The 21,306-nt window shown below is 42.8% G+C and overlaps 1 protein-coding gene across 3 annotated transcripts in view; it reads left to right on the top strand.

Annotated features, from left to right (window-relative positions):
- Window positions 1-21,306, top strand: part of TBCK (TBC1 domain containing kinase) — a 733,906-nt gene that overhangs the window by 137,988 nt on the left and 574,612 nt on the right. For all 3 annotated transcript variants that reach the window (XM_063919248.1, XM_063919252.1, XM_063919243.1), the window contains exons 4-12: window positions 5,383-5,497; window positions 6,684-6,757; window positions 10,324-10,465; window positions 16,115-16,175; window positions 17,612-17,673; window positions 18,298-18,359; window positions 18,982-19,130; window positions 19,259-19,397; window positions 19,982-20,081. In XM_063919248.1, coding sequence (XP_063775318.1) covers window positions 5,383-5,497; window positions 6,684-6,757; window positions 10,324-10,465; window positions 16,115-16,175; window positions 17,612-17,673; window positions 18,298-18,359; window positions 18,982-19,130; window positions 19,259-19,397; window positions 19,982-20,081 — 904 coding nt within the window. The remainder of the gene's footprint in view (window positions 1-5,382; window positions 5,498-6,683; window positions 6,758-10,323; window positions 10,466-16,114; window positions 16,176-17,611; window positions 17,674-18,297; window positions 18,360-18,981; window positions 19,131-19,258; window positions 19,398-19,981; window positions 20,082-21,306) is intronic.

Genomic DNA, 21,306 nt, shown 5'->3' on the forward strand with positions numbered 1-21,306 from the left:
TAAATGGTTAATGCCCTAAAGGTGTCATTTTAGATATTAAAATGTCATGAAGCTATTTTCAGTATACTGATGGAGAAGTTATGTGAGGTATCAGAGGGGAGTCCGTTTCATTGCTTAGTATGATCACGCCTAGTTCCCGGCAAACAGTATATTGCATAAGTATCATTTTTATCCTTTTTGTTTATTATTGTTTCTGATCTTGTGTAGATTATGTTATATATATTTTTTATTCTATCCCATGCTCTGTACCGTCTTCTATTAAATCTAAAATGTGTTATGTTTGTCCTTGTTATTATAAATTAATCTGCAGTTTCTGATGAAGATTTATATTGCTGGATCAAGCTAAGCTTCTTATAAGCTTTACTGTATTAACGGTTTGCATGCTAGGACAGGCTGTGTTGGCCTTTGAAGGCTAATGGGCCAAATGTTAACTGCCAAAGAGCATAGTGTGTTTAGTGGGCACATTTATTGCCACTAAACACAGGAGGAAATGTGAATAGAAACCCATAGGCTTCTGTTTGGTAACGTCCTCTAAAGATGGTGTTAACCACCGTGTCTAGATCTGGAGCTTGGTGCATATGTGAAAAGAGGCCAAACCTCTGAAAATGCCATTTTTGGAGTTTGACTGCAAAAAGAGCTTTCATGCATCCTGCCCTAGACCAGTTTCCACTCCTGTCCGTTAAGAGCAGGAAACTGTGGCTACAGTGGCCACAGGCTCACTTATACTGGACAGTTCAAGATTTGAAAATGCTGCGATGGTTTAGGACAGGGGTGGCCAACCAGTCAGAGACAAAGAGCCAAGAAATCTTGTTAGGTACATCAAAGAGCCGACTTGGAGCCGAAGGCGCACTTGCAAAAATGGGGTGTGACCTCATGCCTGCTAGGCCACGCCCCTGGTATAAAACACATTGAAAAAGCCAGATCCAACATAAAATACAATGAAAAAGCCACTTCTACATCAAATAATTGAAAAAGCCAGATCCGCATAAAATATATTGAAAAGCCAGATTCACATAATATACTTCAGTTCCCCCATGTGTCACTCCAGCCAGCTCCCCGTGTGTATTTGGCTCCCTCAGTTCTCAGTCTACGTAGTGCTGCTGCATGTCTGGCTGGAGTGCAGCGGTTTACAGATCTCTTGTGGTCACGTGACTTTGAATGAAGAAAGAGCCACGCGTTGGCCACCACTGGTTTAGGATATATTGGTGTAAGCAATTTGTTTGGCACACATTAGGCCCCGTAATACCAAATAATCATTGTTTAAATGTCACAGCTTAGGTAAGCAGTGTTGCTGACTACAGATGTGTCTTCATACATCATTGCTGCAAACAGCCCCTTTGAGCGAGCTAGGTCCCGTGAGACTCTGCTACTGTTGGGTGTCTTTTTTGCCAAAAGTGTATCACAATGTGACTAGAAGGCACCAGGAGAATGTGTTGATTAGTTTGATATGTGACACTTACATCTGTGTACAACTGAGGGGGAATTCTACTGATCACAAAAAGTTGTATTGCCCGATGGTGTTATTGGGCAATTCAATTGAGCCCCATTTATTCATGCAAAAAGCAGTATCCAGGATATATTCCCGGATCCATGTGTTTTCGTGGCTGTGAAAACGAGCACGTTATTGAGATTTTTTTTTGTCCTGTTTCTGATGTGTGGCAATACGTTCAAAGATTGAAGCTCACTACAAATAAGTTCAACTATGAGTTTATCACAATGCTGCTGATTTTGTGGCACATCTTTTTTCAATAGGTGACGATTCTGTACCAAAGTACAATTGCTTTATCCAAATAATGAATACCTTAGGGATGGCCAAACTGGTCCTCGAGACCTACTAACAGTTCATGTTTTCCAGACTACCTGTGGATCTGTAGAATGTGTCTGTTGGGAATGAATGCGCCACACGTTTGAAAATATGACAGTAAAGACTACACCTGTGCACCAGCTATGTGGTCTGGAAAACGTGACCTGTTGGAAGATCTCGAGGATTGGTTTGGCTAGTCCTGCTTTAGGGACTTGCATTCAGACGATTGAAGATTATTGCAAAAGTATACCCAGACATCGAGGAGTTACCACAAAAGAATTTCCAGTGGCTTTGGGAGCGTGATATTGTATTGCCACAAAATAAAACCGTAGAAGAAATCAATGAGGCGATTTCACAAAAAATTGATGCAGCAAGCAAAACTTATAAGTCTGTGGATACAATGGTAAACATCGATGAATCACCATGCAATTGAGCTCCTAAACTCACTTTACTCTTCCAGAATACCACCTCACATAGTGTTTACTGTAGGATTCTGGGCTGGCAGGGCGCTGAGGGGGCACTCTGTACATGCGCAACGAAAGGGAGTGTGGCCCCACCGGCATCACAACGGTGGGCAGGCTTGCCTCTCCACATCACTAATGGGGCCGTGCCCGAGCTGTCAGCATCAGGGACGGTGGCATTCTCAGCACCTACAAAGGTGCAGGGCTTCCCTCAAGCACTCCCTTTCCTGTGAATAGATGCCGTGCGAGTAGTGATGGCATGGCAGGCTGTTTTAGCAGAGCACCGCTAAAGGGGCAGGGAACGGCGCCCTGCTAAATCAGCCTAGCGTGAACACTAACACAAATTACATTTTTAAATAGTCATTCAAATTATATTGTTAAGGCATTTGAAGCCACCCCAGCTTTGCAGTGGGACAAGCTTACAGATTATATATCTGTTGCCTAATGTCATTGAGGCAGTCATCCTGATAGGGCCTGCAGCAGGTAAAATAGCGTTTATAACTAGAATCCCAATGATTTCATAGAATCCCAATGATTTAATCAGATTTGCCATTTGAGTTAGCGCTTACAATTTCCTATTAGGATACGTTTTGTAATGACAATAAACAAAGCACAGTCAGTCCTTTAATACCGTCAGTGTTCCTTGGTCTTACCCGTGTCGTTAATGCCACCAATGAAGTCATACTCATAACTAATGACAGTAATAAGACACGTAATGTGGTTTACAACAAGGTATTTACAGACTGAAGAAATTGGTAAACAATAGGAAAATAAAAATACATTTTTACTACAGAAAATATTAAGACAGACGAGTTAACTAAAAAAAAAAGGGAAATTAAAAAAATGATCATTGAATAAAATGAATAATCACTCGACAACGACAGGTGGGCACTGCTAGTAGCATATCAAATGAAGCAGCACAGTCTCCTTGTGTGTTCTAGTTGCATCACGTTGCGACTAAGACTCATTTTCAGCAAAAAAAAGATGCCCAACGCTGGCGGAGTAGCACGGGACCTGGCAGCTCGCTTGTGCCAGGCGTCTCCCGCTGTGTGGCATATTGAGGCTAGATGTATGAGGACACATCTGTATGTGCATCCTTTTATGGCCACAGTGCACCCTTCTTCTAATGGTTACTTTCAGCAGGATAACACACTATGGGGAAATGTATCATACATTCTATGGTAAGCAAAGCGGTACACTAATTGGGGTCACATGTGGTTAAACATACAAAATGACGCCCAAAAATGCAAGCAAGAGATGTTGTATGTTACATAGAAATATGTAAGATAAATACAATTACAGGATAACAGTTGGGAGATCATTTATAGTGTCCCCGTTGGATTGGTTAGGTTTAGTGGTCAATGCAATGTATGACCTGTAATGACCATGTATTATGATCCTGTTTGACAGCCATGTTTTATTGGTGAAGTGTAGTGTGTAAATTGTGTTATGATCATTTCCAGTGTTCAGGTCAGACCTCTCTAATGTTTCCCGTTTAGAATATATGTGCTTTGTATTACGATCATGTCCACTGGTCAAGTCATATTTCGGGAGGCAAATCCCGCGATTGGAATGACGGAATACCGGGATTTAGGCCAAAAAATGGCCAGGATTCAATCCTGGGATTGGATTCTCCAATCCTGGGGATTGCGGGCTTTACCTGCCCTATTGTTTTTTTAATGCCGGGCAGCGTTGAGCGTCCTCAGGAGGCTCAGATGCTGCCCGGCTCCCTCCTCTCGTCTCCACCTGCCCGTGGCAGTGTGTACTGCGCAGCGTGACATGATGTCAGAGGTCACGTTGCACAGTCTAATGCCAGCAGCCGCGCTGCCCGGAATGCCCCTCACCATCCGCACCTCGCCGCCTGCAGCCTGCGAGCTTTCCCACCCATGATGGTGAATCTGACGTCAGCCACCTGCACCGCCTGGACTGCACCTCGCCGCTGGCAGCCCGCGTACCCGGCTCCCACCCACGATGGTGAGGATTTGTGTGGGCTGGGGTGGGTGGGTCTTCAACCCAATCCCGGGAATCCCAGGATTTACTTTTTTTAAATCCCAATACCTGGGATTGAAAAAAAGGCCCGGGACTGGCCTCCCTAGTCACATTAGATGGTGTAGTGTTCTTTGTATGTGTATCGTGTATTACACTCATGTTCTGCGACCAGATCATGGTACTGTAGGTGGGTGTATTGTACAGTATGTCTGCATTCTTCAGCACTGATCACTGCATGACTTTCAGTTTTTATTTTACTAAAGGTATCAGCATTAAAACCCACTGTGAATGGCTAGCGGCCACACAAGCTCACACTCCAGGAACTCCTCAACGGCTCCCTTGAGTAGCTGCTGAGGAGAAAGTCCTTGCATAGCAACAAGTGCTGGGGAGCAGTAATGAGCCTTGTACGGATAAATTGTAGTGCAACAAAAATCTGTATTGCCATGATAAATAGCAATTCACATTATTTAGTTTGCACATCTTTTTAATAAATTTCTCCCCTTAAAGTGTATAGATTTAGGTGATAAAGTTTATTAGCTAGGCAGCAATCTTCCGTACTGACTAGTAGATTAAATCACTGGAGCATTATCAGGCAATCTGAGTATGAAGTAGCCTGCTCTGCTTTGCAATTGTAACTTATTTTATTTAACAAACTTCATAGTATATTTAACTCCATTATTCATTTTTTCCCCTGGGATCTGCTGTCTGTGCTGATTTAAGAATTCTTGATAGATTAATTTATATGGTGTTAAATAAGCTTTGGGAGATTATTGTGGTGCATCTGGTCTACAAAATATTATTTTACATTTTTTGAACTAAGGGGGGGGGGTATTAATCAAAGCTTGGAGAGAGAGAAAACTGTGAGAAATAAATTACAAACAAATCGGTTCCCTAACAGTCATTTTTCAAACAGGGCCTGTAGAATGTAAGGCAGAAGCTGATTGACTGGTACTTTATATCTCACGATTTTATCTTTCTCCAAGCTTTGATCAATACACCCCTAAACTTTGAGGTACACAGTAATAGATATGCAGAACTGCAATAGAAAACACCTACAGTAGTTCTTTTTTTGCCAGGAGATCTTACAACATTGTAAAGGTAACGCTCCTCTGTCTTTCCCTCTTTCAGCCACTTGAAGATTTTGCAACTTGCCTATGAAGTCCTTCAGGGATTAGAATACATGAACTGTCACCGCATGGTGCATCGGGCACTCTCTCCTCATAATATCCTGCTGGATGGAGAAGTAAGAATCCATGCAATGCAATCTCTCTATGTAAATGTGCCAGATGTTTTTTTCTTTTCTTTGGGCGGGTTGTCATATGAGTTACAAGCACACAAAGTTATGGTTGAGTGAAAGTAATCTGTGTTCCAGTAGAGTATACCACTTGTGTCTGCTAAAGCAGATGTTTAAATAAATTGATTTATTATTAAATTTATGACATGGTTAAACAATGTTAATTTAATAAAGAATCGTGGAAGTGGACCTGTATGTAACTAGTTAGAATAACTTTGAAGTTGATCCCACTCTTTTACCTTTTGATGTCAATGGAGGTAGTTTGTACCTGTAACGCTAATCCTTTTTCATCTTCTTGAACAAAGTCTGCTAGCAGACAAAAAAGATCAGACATACACCGACCTCTTCTGTTCTTATATACAGTATGTTGCAAACTGTGAGATCAGTGTAATGGGAAGAGGCAAATTGGTAAGGAAAACCAGCCCAGGAAATTTATGGAAGCAGCCCTAATGGGAGTGCGGTCTGATAAGGGGGTGGGGTCTGTTGAGGGGCCTGATTGTACGCAATTGCTGCCTTCCTTGCGTCTTTTGCTGCCGTTGTGTCTGAGACCAGGGACAGATTGGGACTAAAAGTGGCCCTGTGGGCAGCACAAGAGGTATAACATACCGTGTAGCCATGGCAGCATCACTGAATGGCAGAGTTGCTGTACTGCAGAGATGGAATAACAATGAATGGAGACAATGCAGTGTACTGATTGTGGTGCGCTGTCTGTCATGCGGGGGGAGCACATGACAACACACAAAACAGGCCCCACAGACATGTCTGCCTAACAGGAATCTTCCTGGTGAGCCAGATGGCCAATCTACCCCTGGTAATGGGACTCATCTCTAGTCTTCTGCTACACTCATGCTTAGCTTCCCTTTACCCCATTACAGGGAAAATAAGCTTATTGCTATACGGTTCACAAGATAGGAGGCAGTCCTAACCCACACAGATACACTATTATTATTTGGTTTTGTGTTTTCAGAACATCTGTGGCAGCTCACGTGTGCCAAGTTAGGGTTTCTTCCGTAAATTGCAAGGTTGTATATGTGTATTAAGTTATCTTTTCTTTATTACTGCTAACAGAATAATGTATATGTAAATACTTACAAACCTTTTTCTTTTCTTTTTTTTCTTTTTTATATCGTTTCAGGGTCATGTTAAAATGGCTAAATTTGGCCTATATTACATAACGGATCATGGAGCAGATGTAGATTTCCCAATAGGGTAAGAACAAGTCTTGTTAATGTTTTAATATAACTGACCACTAGATGGCAGAGCAGTCACAGAGATTATTAAAACGACAGGTGTAAAAATAAACAAAAAACTGAACAGTCAGTATAAACATAGATTGTGTCACGTGGTTCCTTATTCCATCGCTTTATAAAAGATTAAGATCTAGAAACCTTCTAATTTAGGGTGTGTGTTCTCGCTCTTTTTTTTATTTTTTTATTTTAAATGATGCTTATAGTAAACATAAGGACAGATCCGCGCAGTATCTCACTTGGGGTACAGTGTAAGCTTTGGTTTTAAGGTGTTACACTTAGAATGTTTTCTAACAGTATTTCTGCCATTTGTTGGAAAAAAGTGTTCCCTCCTTGATGAATCAGAATTTGCTGGTGGTATCTGTGCGACAGCTCGTTTGGGGATGTTATTTTTCCCTAGAAGATGGCAATCTTTGTGGCATAAGGAACACATGGGCATGCACAGGAACTGGCGGTTGGCAAAATTACTGCAATCTTACCATGATATGCAAAGAGGATGAGCATTTGTGGTATTCTTAATGTATGACTGCTTTAATTTCCATGACTGTGAATAGAAAGCTATCGCTGCTGATTGAATGGCAACCATGTTACTAAAAGTTTGCAAAAAGGGCTTTTGGACATTCATACAAGCCTTATCAGGTTTCACTAGAAGTTACGGACTGTGCTGAAAAGAGGCAGTCGTTTTGCAACAAGCAATTCCAATAGATGTACTGGGATGTACACTGAAAATTGACATAGCAAATTGCTGCCTAATAATGGGCAGTATATATACTTAGCCCTATGCCATTGTACTACACACATGTGGATAACTTTTGCCTTTTCATGTCCCCTACCACTGGCACTTTTACTGTCAACTACATGCTCTGCAGTGCTTCCTCTGGAATCTGTTAGATCTGGTCTAACAGCTCTTAAGGTGCCCATACACTAGACTAGAGCGATATCGTGCCTTTTAGCACAATATCAACGTATCGGGCCGATGTATCGTGAGTAAGTGGACCACATCGTGTGTGGTCCACTTACGATTACGATCCAAGGCACGCTACCAAGGGTCGAAAGTAGGGTTTTCAGACCTTACCTGCAGCAGGTAAGATCTGGCCCTGTCGCTTGCGATGATGTGCTTTAACATTAGACAGCATGAGATATAGGTGGTCATTCCGAGTTGATCGCACGCTGACGATTTTTGCAGCGCAGCGATCAGGTCACTACTGCGCATGCGTATGCACTGCAATGCACAGGCGCATCATACGGGTACAAACAGCATCGCTGCTGTGCAATGCTTCTAGCGACGATTCCATTCGCACAGCTGTTCGCAAGGAGATTGACTGAAAAAGAGCGTTTATAGGTGTCATCTGACCGTTTTCTGTGAGTAGTAGGGAAAACGCAGGCGTGTCCAGGCGTTTGCAGGGCGAGTGTTTGACGTTGATTCCAGGACCAGACAGGCTGAAGTCATCACAAGGGCTGAGTAAGTTCAGACCTACTCAGAAACCGCAAAAAATGTTTTCGTACCGCTCGGCTGCACATGCGATCGCACACTTGCAAAGCGAAAATACACTCCCCCGTGGGCGGCAACTATGCGTTTGCACGGCTGCAAAAAGTAGCTAGCGAGCGATCAACTCTGCATGAGGGCCATAGTGTTATCAAATGCTGTCTTGGTACCACAAGCAGACTGGGCAAACCTGCTTACAAGGATTTATGCACCAACAGGAGATAGGATCTGATCACAGTAACAGCACAGCAATGAGGACACTGCCAGATGCACTGATGAGCTGGCTATCAATCACAGCTAGCTCTCAGTACAGAGAAGGAGGGTCCACAGGAAGAAGATGCAAGGGTAGGAGGGTGGGGCTGAGGTGCTATGGCTGTAGATTGATTTTATAAACCGTGAAAATAGATCCCATTGTGGGCCTAATTCAGACCTGATCGTAGCCGTTCAAAATTTTGCACGGCTACGATCAGCCACCCTGACATGTGAGGGGACGCCCAGCACATGTCTAGTCCGCCCCGCATGTCTGGCCCTCCCCCCCCACCGCACGATGGCAATGCTGTCGCACCTGGCGAGTAAGTCCCTACCTGCGCAGCATTCCGGCGAGTAAGTCCCAACATGCGCAGCCGTTGTGGCCTGCCCCCGCTCGGTCCTGGCATGCCTGCGTTGCCTGGACCGCGCCCCCAAAACGGCAGCCCCTTCCCACCCAGCGAACGCCACGGCCTGTCAATCAGGCAGAGGCGATCACTGGGCTGAGATGCCGTTCGCATCTCTGACATGCACATGCGCACTGCGGTACATACGCAGTTCAGACCTGATTGCCCGCTGTGCAGCGATCAGGTCTGAATTAGCCCCCGTGTCGTAAATACAGTTTGCTGGATATTATAACAGCACTTTGTAAAAGAAAGTGGAATTGCTCCATCCCACCGTATTTATGTAGCAGAACGGCATTAGGATATGAGTAACAGTGAGCAGTGTGTTTTGCCTTCATTAGAACATTTACATAATTACATTTATTTGTCCTTTAACCAGGTGCGCTGAGTCATTATAGGTACTGTAGTGTTTCACTTCCAGCCCAGCAAGATGGAACCTGGGTCCTGGAAGCTAAGATGAGATGCCAGCAGTTGACAAATATGAATTCAAACTACATTATTGAGGATTGTTTATTAACTGCTAAAGAGTAGTTGTTCAAAAGTGCAAATATATCATGTAACCAATCATCAAGCCGCTGTCATCAGTCTGGTGCTAACTAGTCATTGAAAGCAAATGTACGATTGCTTGCTGTGGTTTGCAGACTTGGGCATTGTCATTGGTTAACCCTCGGCAAGACTGTGAAATTGCAGAACAATATATTGTACTAGTATTAGTACATATGTAGTGTTCAATTACAGGTTGAGTATCCCTTATCCAAAATGCTTGGGACCAGTGGTATTTTGGATATCGGATTTTTCCGTATTTTGGAATAATTGCATACCATAATGAGATATCATGGTGATGGGACCTAAGTATAAGCACAGAATGCATTTATGTTACATATACACCTTATACACACAGCCTGAAGGTAGTTTTAGCCAATATTTTTTATAACTTTGTGCATTAAACAAAGTGTGTGTACATTCACAAAATTCATTTATGTTTCATATACACCTTATACACACAGCCTGAGGGTCATTTAATACAATATTTTTAATAACTTTGTATATTAAACAAAGTTTGTGTACATTGAGCCATCAAAAAACAAAGGTTTCACTATCTCACTCTCACTCAAAAAAGTCCGTATTTCGGAATATTCCGTATTTCGGAATATTTGGATATGGGATACTCAACCTGTATTATGTTGAGTACAGTGGTAACAAAGTAATGTTTCATAAGCCATTCGTCCATATCCTGGAGCCAGTTTTGAACTTCTTTTGAAGTAATCAAAGAAGGGATGTATCCTTTATTCCCATAGACATGACCCCTAAAAGTTATTGCTGCACATGTGTAGGTGCTTTGACACCCATCACTTATTTTATTGTAATTCTCTTCCTACTTCTCTGTTTTAGGTACCCGTCGTACTTGGCACCAGAAGTAATTGCTCAGGGAATTCTAAAACCAAAAGACCCCACTCAGTATGAGAGATCTCGACCCTCAGGGCCAAAGTCAGATGTCTGGTCACTGGGTGTGATTTTGTTTGAGCTATGTGTGGTATGTAGATGTATACAATATTCTTTGTACAGCTGGGTGGAGGGTGAGGGTGGGTTTAGGACAGTTGGTGAATTCTGCGGCCAGTGGATGAAGGTGGATATCCAGGATGTCACAGCATCTGATATTGCATAGCCATGACCACACTGTTGGAGGAAGTAGTGGAACACCCTCTACCATAATGCCCAGTTATCTGAGTCCCCAGCCAGACAGTCTGTCTGTCTGTCCCCAGCCACCCACTACTGACCGCACTATACATGTGATCAGACGCAGCTGTTATTATCCTGCTATGGTATGGGTTGGTAGTAGCATTACTGCGAATGTGGATATTAGATGAATAGCTATATATATATATGCCTATGCCATCTTGAAAGGTTCTATTTTAGACAGCGGTTACTTTATATTTGGCTCTTAGTTGAAATAGAATTCTGTAGGAATCTTTTTAATGCAATGGTCAGTTGCACATCCAAGATAGACAATATAGTACAATAATGCATTTACAACGCTATCGTTTTCCAGTATTCTAAAACATAAGTCCATTTGTTACTTACTAACTTATGGCATTCTGTCACTGGACTTCAAACCTTTTATCGGCTTAGTAGTAGAATCCTATCCATTAATTTTACCATATTTACTGAAATTCTTATCATTATACAGATAATTATTTTGTGCAGACAGTTCAAAAAAGAATTCAGTCAATAGTGTCATAGACTACCTGCTATACCTTTTAGTGCTGGCCCTGCTGCAATAGCAGGAGCAACTTTTGCTTTTGTCAGCCATCAGAATATCACAAAGGGTTATAAGAAAACCAAATAAGATTTAACAGTATTTCTCTAACGTCCTAAGTGGATGCTGGGACTCCGTAAGGACCATGGGGAATAGCGGCTCCGCAGGAGACTGGGCACAGAAGTAAAAGCTTGAACTAGCTGGTGTGCACTGGCTCCTCCCCCTATGACCCTCCTCCAAGCCCCAGTTAGATTTTTGTGCCCGAACGAGAAGGGTGCATGCTAGGTGGCTCTCCTGAGCTGCTTAGAGTAAAAGTTTATTTTAGGTTTTTTATTTTCAGTGAGTCCTGCTGGCAACAGGCTCACTGCATCGTGGGACTAAGGGGAGAAGAAGCGAACTCACCTGCGTGCAGAGTGGATTGGGCTTCTTAGGCTACTGGACATTAGCTCCAGAGGGACGATCACAGGTTCAGCCTGGATGGGTCCCGGAGCCGCGCCGCCGGCCCCCTTACAGAGCCAGAACCACGTCCCAATCTACCCTTCTCACCAAGGGTACCTCAGGTTTGTAGTACAAAACTGTCATTATCAGTTCAGACGCTGCCGTTTGGGTTGTCCACGGCACCTCGGGTCTTTACCAAGGTAATGGCCGAAATGATGATTCTTCTTCGAAGAAAAGGCGTTTTAATTATCCCTTACTTGGACGATCTCGTGATAAGGGCAAGGTCCAGGGAACAGTTAGAAGTCGGAGTAGCACTATCTTAGGTAGTGTTACGTCAGCACGGGTGGATTCTAAATATTCCAAAATCGCAGCTGATTCCAACGACACGTCTCCTGTTCCTAGGAATGATTCTGGACACAGTCCAGAAAAAGGTGTTTCTCCCAGAGGAGAAGGCCAGGGAGTTATCCGAGCTAGTCAGGAATCTCCTAAAACCAGGCCAGGTGTCAGTGCATCAGTGCACGAGGGTCCTGGGAAAAATGGTGGCTTCTTACGAAGCGATTCCATTCGGAAGATTCCATGCAAGAACGTTTCAGTGGGATCTTCTGGACAAATGGTCCGGATCGCATCTTCAGATGCATCAGCGGATAACCCTGTCGCCAAGGACAAGGGTGTCTCTTCTGTGGTGGCTGCAGAGTGCTCATCTACTAGAGGGCCGCAGATTCGGCATTCAGGATTGGATCCTGGTGACCACGGATGCCAGCCTGAGAGGCTGGGGAGCAGTCACACAGGGACGAAATTTCCAGGGCTTGTGGTCAAGCATGGAAACATCTCTTCATATAAACATTCTGGAACTAAGGGCCATTTACAATGCCCTAAGTCAAGCAAAACCCCTGCTTCAGGGTCAGGCGGTATTGATCCAATCGGACAACATCATGTCAGTCGCCCACGTAAACAGACAGGGCGGCACGAGAAGCAGGAGGGCGATGGCAGAAGCTGCAAGGATTCTTCGCTGGGCGGAGAATCATGTGATAGCACTGTCAGCAGTGTTCATTCCGGGAGTGGACAACTGGGAAGCGGACTTCCTCAGCAGACATGACCTTCACCCGGGGGAGTGGGGACTTCATCCAGAAGTCTTCCAAGAGATGGTAAACCGTTGGGAAAAACCAAAGGTGGACATGATGGCGTCCCGTCTCAACAAAAAACTAGACAGATATTGCGCCAGGTCAAGGGACCCTCAGGCAATAGCGGTGGACGCTCTGGTAACACCATGGGTGTACCAGTCAGTGTATGTGTTCCCTCCTCTGCCTCTCATACCAAAAGTACTGAGAATCATAAAAAGGAGAGGAGTAAGAACTATACTCGTGGTTCCGGATTGGCCAAGAAGGACTTGGTACCCGGAATTTCAAGAGATGCTCACGGAGGACCCGTGGCCTCTACCTCTAAGAAAGGACCTGCTCCAGCAGGGGCCTTGTATGTTCCAAGACTTACCGCGGCTGCGTTTGACGGCATGGCGGTTGAACGCCGGATCCTGAAGGAAAAAGGCATTCCAGAAGAAGTCATCCCTACCCTGATAAAGGCCAGGAAGGATGTAACCGCAAAACATTATCACCGCATTTGGCGAAAATATGTTGCGTGGTGTGAGGCCAAAGAGGCCCCTACAGAGGAATTTCAACTGGGTCGCTTCCTACATTTCCTGCAAACAGGACTGTCTATGGGCCTAAAATTAGGGTCCATTAAGGTTCAAATTTCGGCCCTGTCGATTTTCTTCCAAAAAGAACTGGCTTCAGTGCCTGAAGTCCAGACGTTTGTCAAAGGGGTACTGCATATACAGCCTCCTTTTGTGCCCCCGGTGGCACCTTGGGATCTCAATGTGGTTTTGGGGTTCCTAAAATCACATTGGTTTGAACCATTCACCACTGTGGAATTAAAATATCTCACATGGAAGGTGGTAATGCTGTTAGCCCTGGCTTCAGCCAGGCATGTCTCAGAATTGGTGGCTTTATCTTATAAAAGCCCTTACCTGATTTTTCACACGGATAGGGCAGAATTGAGGACTCGTCCTCAATTTCTCCCAAAGGTGGTTTCAGCGTTTCACGTGAACCAGCCTATTGTGGTGCCTGCGGCTACTAGGGACTTGGAGGACTCCAAGTTACTGGACGTAGTCAGGGCCCTGAAAATATATATTTCCAGGACGGCTGGAGTCAGGAAATCTGACTCGCTGTTTATCCTGTATGCACCCAACAAGCTGGGTGCTCCTGCTTCTAAGCAGACGATTGCTCGTTGGATTTGTAGTACAATTCAGCTTGCACATTCTGTGGCAGGCCTGCCACAGCCAAAATCTGTAAAAGCCCATTCCACAAGGAAGGTGGGCTCATCTTGGGCGGCTGCCCAAGGGGTCTCGGCTTTACAACTTTGCCGAGCAGCTACTTGGTCAGGGGCAAACACGTTTGCTAAATTCTACAAATTTGATACCCTGGCTGAGGAGGACCTGGAGTTCTCTCATTCGGTGCTGCAGAGTCATCCGCACTCTCCCGCCCGTTTGGGAGCTTTGGTATAATCCCCATGGTCCTTACGGAGTCCCAGCATCCACTTAGGACGTTAGAGAAAATAAGAATTTACTTACCGATAATTCTATTTCTCATAGTCCGTAGTGGATGCTGGGCGCCCATCCCAAGTGCGGATTGTCTGCAATACTTGTACATAGTTATTGTTACAAAATTCGGGTTATTATTGTTGTGAGCCATCTTTTCAGAGGCTCCTTCGTTTATCATACTGTTAACTGGGTTCAGATCACAGGTTGTACGGTGTGATTGGTGTGGCTGGTATGAGTCTTACCCTGGATTCAATATCCTTCCTTATTATGTACGCTCGTCCGGGCACAGTATCCTAACTGAGGCTTGGAGGAGGGTCATAGGGGGAGGAGCCAGTGCACACCAGCTAGTTCAAGCTTTTACTTTTGTGCCCAGTCTCCTGCGGAGCCGCTATTCCCCATGGTCCTTACGGAGTCCCAGCATCCACTACGGACTATGAGAAATAGAATTATCGGTAAGTAAATTCTTATTTTCCAATGAAATAGTGGCCAATAAGCATTACAACCACAATTACAATCTAGTAATATGTGTTGGTCAATGAGTAAACTTTGGAGTTAGTCCCACAGTGGTCTTAAGTATACAAGTTCCTTTTAGGGTGCAGAAAGGTGTCCTGTCTTATGTAATACCTAGTACATATTAATGAGAAATATACTGGAGGCACTGAAACGTAGACATTACCACTGCAAGCGGAACTATTACGAGCATCCTGTGGCTGGTGGAGGCATCAGAAGGTACCCAGAAGGTTGGGCAAATGATGCATCAGAATTAGGTAAAGCTCAGAGTTTCATTTTAACATACTGAACTCCACCCAATACTAAATTTGAAGTGGCTGATCATCTATATACTGACATAAATGCATATGGATATACAGGTTGGGTATCCCATATCCAAATATTCCAAAATACGGACTTTTTTGAGTGAGACTGAGATAGTGAAACCTTTGTTTTCTGATGGCTCAATGTACACAAACATTGTTTAATACACAAAGTTATTAAAAATATTGTATTAAATGATCTTCAGGCTGTGTGTATAAGGTGTATATGAAACATAAATGAATTGTGTGAATGTATATACACTTTGTTTAATGCACAAAGTTTAAAAAAATATTGGCTAAAATGACATTCAGGCTGTGTGTATAGGGTGTATATGAAACATAAATGCATTCTGTGCTTAGACTTGGGTCCATCACCATGATATCTCATTATGGTATGCAATTATTCCAAAATACGGAAAAATCCGATATCCAAAATACCTCTGGTCCCAAGCATTTTGGATAAGGGATACTCAACCTGTATTTATGTTGTGATGACCTACAGATGTGTCCTCATACACTATTGCTGCAGTTGTGTCAGACATCCCTTCTTGGCACGAGTCTGCTTTCGCCAAGCATCTTTTTTGCCTCTTTTTCACTCAAAACTTTGTCTTAATTGCAATGTGCGTCCACGGAATTACTTCACGAAACTGCATTGATTAATTTGATATGCGACGACACCTGTACATCTGTGTGCGACTGAGTCTGAAGCGGTATACAAAGTTCTGTGATGCAGCAGCTGTGGCCTTTTTGCTCGCCAAGTTCCATTGTGCTTCATATACAGAGTCTGATTCAGCTGCACACAGATATACAAGTTTCACATTATCGCTGTAGTCTTGTGAAGTGGTTTTGCGCATCACATTGTGATTAAGATGCACACTTGAGCAAAAAAGATGGTACACAGCTCGGCCTGGCTCACTCACTTCGGGAAGGGGGAGTGTGGGGAGGGGGGGGATGGGGGTCATGCGCCGCAGTGCATATTAGGCTAGGTGTATAATGACACATCTGTAGTTTCCAGCATTTATTTCATTCATTTTGATAGCATATCTTATAGTGCCATTGTCATTCTCATTCCTCTTTTCACAGGGAAGAAAGCTATTTCAGAGACTGGACATATCGGAGAAGCTGAAGCTTATTCTCACATTGGGTATATACAAAACCTAATCCTCTCCTGCCTGAGTTATATGGCCATAAATAGTGTACTCACACTTTGTATACTTCTCTGAGTAAGAAGAACATTATTATATTATAGCAGCCTTGCTCTACCTCCTACCCATCTCTAATGCTGTCTGAAGACCATACACATGTTTCAATCCAATCAAGGTCATTATAAGATCCACAGAAAGTACATAATCTGTGGATGCAGGTAAGAAAGCACATCATTGGGTGATGGCAGGGAGAATGTGCTCCACTGTCCTTCATCCTTTTTGCATCATCCACTTTGGTATGATGGCTCTGAGCAGGGGCGTAGACAGAACTTTGTGGGCCCCATAACAATGTTTTGAAGGGGCCCCTGTTGGACTGCTTCTAGAGAGACACCTCTCCGCAGCGTTGTTAATTTTAAGACCCATAATAGTGCCTTATAGTACTGCCCTAGTTTATTTTATGAACCATAATAATGCCCTAGTTCACATTATGTCACATTGTAGGGCTGCCAGTACACAATTCACCTTATATACAGTATCCCCAGTCCATACTATAGTGCCTCCACTTCATATTGTGCCACATTACAGTGCCCCAGTTCATATTATATAACAATATAATGCCCTCCAGATCATTTTATATCACATTACAATTGAGGAGGTCCATAGAGATAACTAAATATATTTTAGACCACAAACAAGGGCCCCTATGTACCACCTAATGGTGAAAAATGTATTTAACACATATGACAGGGAAGGTGATGCCCTCTCATCTCTGGGCCCCATAGCAACTGCACTCCCTGCACCTATGGTAGCTGCGACCCTGGCTCTGAGTATTGCAGTGACATCTCAACTAAGAAATGGAATTACCTACTTTCAAACATCTATCTCTGCTTCATCCAAATAATGAAGCAGAGGGAGGACAGATTAAAAGATTCATGTAGTTGATTTAAAAAAACAAAAAAAAAAAACAATGTTACAAAGAACAATGGTGCTATAAGCTACAGCAGCCCCATATCGGATTTTAGAAGGGTTCATTTTGCCAAGGTGCTGGAAGCTGATTTCTGACAGCACATATATTGTAGCACTTGTACTATTTTATTAGGTTATTTTTAGACTTGGTAACAGACATTGCAATTTCATTGGTCTGTGCGCAGTCACTGCAAGGATGGTGCCATCATCATTATTGATGTTTATTGGACATGGTACTTACTATGAGCATGGCTGGTTGACATTTAACCATTGATATTATGGCTACCTGGTAGAGGCAGAGCAGGAATCATTTAAGCATACATTTGTTTTGCTACTTGTAGATTTCCATTCCTGAGGTATTTGGCTTTCCAACCCCCACCATGTAATTCCCAGCTCGCTATTTTTGTGCGGTGGCAAGTGTTTGTATGTTCATCTCAGTCCTCATTTTCTTGTTATTCTGTTCCCTCAGGCTGTGTTGATGACATTGTGACCGTGCTCGCTGAAGAACATGGATGTGTGGAAGTGATAAAGGTGTGTGAATCGCTTTGCTATTCCCAGGAAATTGCTGTTACAGCCACTGACGTGCATTTTTTAAAAATGTCTTTTAGCGCTATTCCCTCTAGGTGGTGCTGTGGAGTCTGCAAGATTCCCATTTCATCAATTCTAGCAGGGAGCATTTCAAATCATCCGTAACAGGAATGGAATTGAATTTATCCTTTTTCTGTAGCTGTCATCACTGTGTATAAATGCCTGTTACATCTGTTTAGTGCTACAGCATGGATCAGTGAATGACTTGTAATGATACTGCACAGATTACCACCCTCACTAAGAAATAATACAATATCGTAGTGCTGTGAAGTTGCTGTTGTTTGCTGAATATTAGCAAAAGTTTCACATTTGAAAAAACACAAATTTTATATTAGCTTGGATATCGCAGAAAACTATCCTGACTGACAACTGATGGGATATACTGAGGTGTTACCTTTCACAATGTTTCTCAGAACCTGATAATATTAAATAACATGTTATGTGAATAGACATTTGAAGTGATACCATTGGCTGATATGGTGATTTCCTGAGCTGGTTTATTATTTATATAACTGTGTAGACTATCTCTTATGTTCTATGTGTACAGCTGAATGTCTGTTTTTGCAGGGTCTCCCAGGAAATGTTCTAACATTATTGAGTAAATGTCTCACGTACCATCCATCAAAAAGGTGAGCAGTAAGATACAGGGCAGTGCTGACAGTAACAGCACTGAGACCCTAATATTAAGTAGTTACATCCATTGTGTAAAAATAAACACACTGTGTAATGTTACAACTGTAATGCAAGCTATACATCAGGCGGGCGATTCCCTGACACCGATCCAATCTGCTGATCAAACCGCAGCTCGATAGACATCTGTGTTTGGCAATCCATTGGGGAATCCAAAAAATAAACAGCACGTTAAATAATCCCTACTCGCCAATCCCGCAAATTGTTTTGTTTTTTTAATTGGTGAATCAAGAGTTTTTGACATGTTGTAATTCCTTGAACCCCCAACCCAGGTGTCAGGGGAGTGGGAATTTAATTCAGCACAATGTGCCTCCACAATGTTTGGCTCCACTCCACTATACATAGCACAATAGTGCTGTTACAGAACACTTGCAGCCATTGCACTAAATTGAGTCTCCCCTTTCCCCCACCCACACACTCCCAGTAGAGGAAGTCTGACTTGGGATCCCTACTACCCACAACAGGCCCTGCTGGGATGTTGTAGTTAGAGGGTAAACTAGACCAGACACGCATGTTTTTTGTGTCCTAGTGCTTCTATACTAATGTGTGTATTCTTTGTAGGCCCACAGCTGCGGATTTGCTTGCAGACAGTGTGTTCTGTGAAATATCTCCCACATACACTCCCTTCCGCCAACCTGTTAGCCTGTTCTCCTCTGCATTGAGATGTGCTGACCTCTTTCTGCCTGAAGACATTAGTCTTCTGTGTAAAGGTACTGTGGCTATTTGGGGGATGGGGATCAGTAGTTTGGAGACACTTTATACACCACAAATATTACATGGTTATACACAAGTAAATTTGGAGAATGAACACCTGTTATCTGTCATTCCATCATTTTAGATGAAGGTAGCGACTTCCTCTCAGAAAGATCCATTGAGGAAGTCTACCATCTCTGGTGCTTGGCGGGAGGAGATTTGGAAAAAGAATTGATCAGTAAAGGAATTATTAGATCCAAACCACCAGTTTGCACATTACCAAAGTGAGTGTAAATATTGATAATAATAACATTTGTGTAGTAGTAGTAATAGTAGTTTCCAAAGCGCCGTCTCAGTCCTTATTGTTTACTAGAATTCAGCTAATGGGAAACATACATCTACGGGCTTATTCCCCATTCTGATGGTGATAATCTGATATGCCAATTGTCGATCAAAAACACCAATTGGTAAAAATCGATGTTAAAGAAATAAATGTTAAAAATCCCTGGCATGGTGATCATAATAATCTTTTGGTTGGACTTGGGGAATCGAGAATTTACAATATGTTGGATTTCCCAATCCTCCTTTCCCACAGCGAGGACTGTCAAGCAGACACCATTCGGCTCCATTCACACATGATGCTGGAGTATCCCAGACAGTCACCACTGCTGCGCTTCAGTAGCTCTAATGGTAGTGTATCCCATGTTCTGAATTTGAACCACTTTGTTTTATATGCAACAGAATTAATACCCCTGTACGCCACAAGGGGGATATCACCTGTACTAGATGTGCTGTACTGCTTACACAGAGTCTTGTAAGGTGAAGGTGCATTGCTTTCCTTATTTTATAACACATCTTTGTAATATAGCCTCCTGTTGGAAGATGGAGAAAGCTTTGGTCAGGGTAGAGACAGAAGTTCCCTCCTTGATGATACAACAGTGAAGTTGTCCCTGTGCCAGCTTAGAAACGTAAGAACTTTTAAAATCATTAAAAAAAAACTGTTTCAATTTCATATATTCCTCTGCAAGTTGAAAAGCAGTATGCATGTGCTATGGGACTGATTGCTATGGAAACATGCAGAGACTCTGTCCAGTGCCTGTATGTTTACATTGTTTTACAGCTGTGCTAAAAACAAATTTACACCTACATTAAATGTTTGCTTTCACTTTTTAAGCTGTCTATCTATCTATCTATCTATCTATCTATCTATCTATCTATCTATCTATCTATAGATGTAGCTATATATATATATATATATATATATATATATATATATATATATATATAAAACTTGCTAAGGCCATCATCACCTTATTTCCTTTGTTAAATTCAATAGTTGTTATTGTTTTTTGCAAAATACACCCCACAAAAAAAGAAATAAAATAAAAAATTGAGGAAAAGAATTGTGGCAGGCATGGAAAATCAAAAGGCATACAGAAGAAAATAACATACAATAGTATATAATCGTGGAGGGCATACCACAGGATCTGGGATATACATAGTACCCCACAATGTATAGGTAAAATCTTGCAAGAACCCGAAGGCGCCATTCGTGCTCGCATAACCGGAGATACAAAGGATTGCAGAAAACAAAATACCCTGCCACTATAAACCCCAAATATATTACCCACATACTTAAATATTACAGACCCACACACACCCAAATAGGAATATTACAGAAATACCCCCCCCCCCAAAAAAAAAAAACCTCCCCAGAACCCCCCACCCTGTATGACCTAACCCCAACCTAGGCATACTTGGATCCCTAAACTTCCCATCCTCTCTAACTACACTAATTGCCCAAACTCCCCACCCCACCCAAATAATGGATAGTTAACCATATAACTGACAAGGGCAATAGACTAATAACCCTTAGCTAGGCTAAGCCCAGCTCTCCCGCATTACAAGGATATGGAGTTCCTCCCACACATACAGTAATATTTGTCAGTATAGTGATATATATGACACAAATAAAGATAAATATAAAATAAAAGGAGAGTACCTGGATATAACAAACAAATAGTATATAAAGTGTCCAAACATTAAAGCAAAAGTATGGGCTTAATAATATTAATCCGGCCAAGCTTCAGCCTCTTGTGACCTTGTAGAAACCATCCTGTCTCCGTTCATCCAAGGACACACAGAGAAGACAGTGAAGTGCCTAAACAATAGATCCCGGTTTCTCCCAGTAGC

Source organism: Pseudophryne corroboree, chromosome 1, assembly GCF_028390025.1.
Source record: "Pseudophryne corroboree isolate aPseCor3 chromosome 1, aPseCor3.hap2, whole genome shotgun sequence".
NCBI lineage: Eukaryota > Metazoa > Chordata > Amphibia > Anura > Myobatrachidae > Pseudophryne > Pseudophryne corroboree.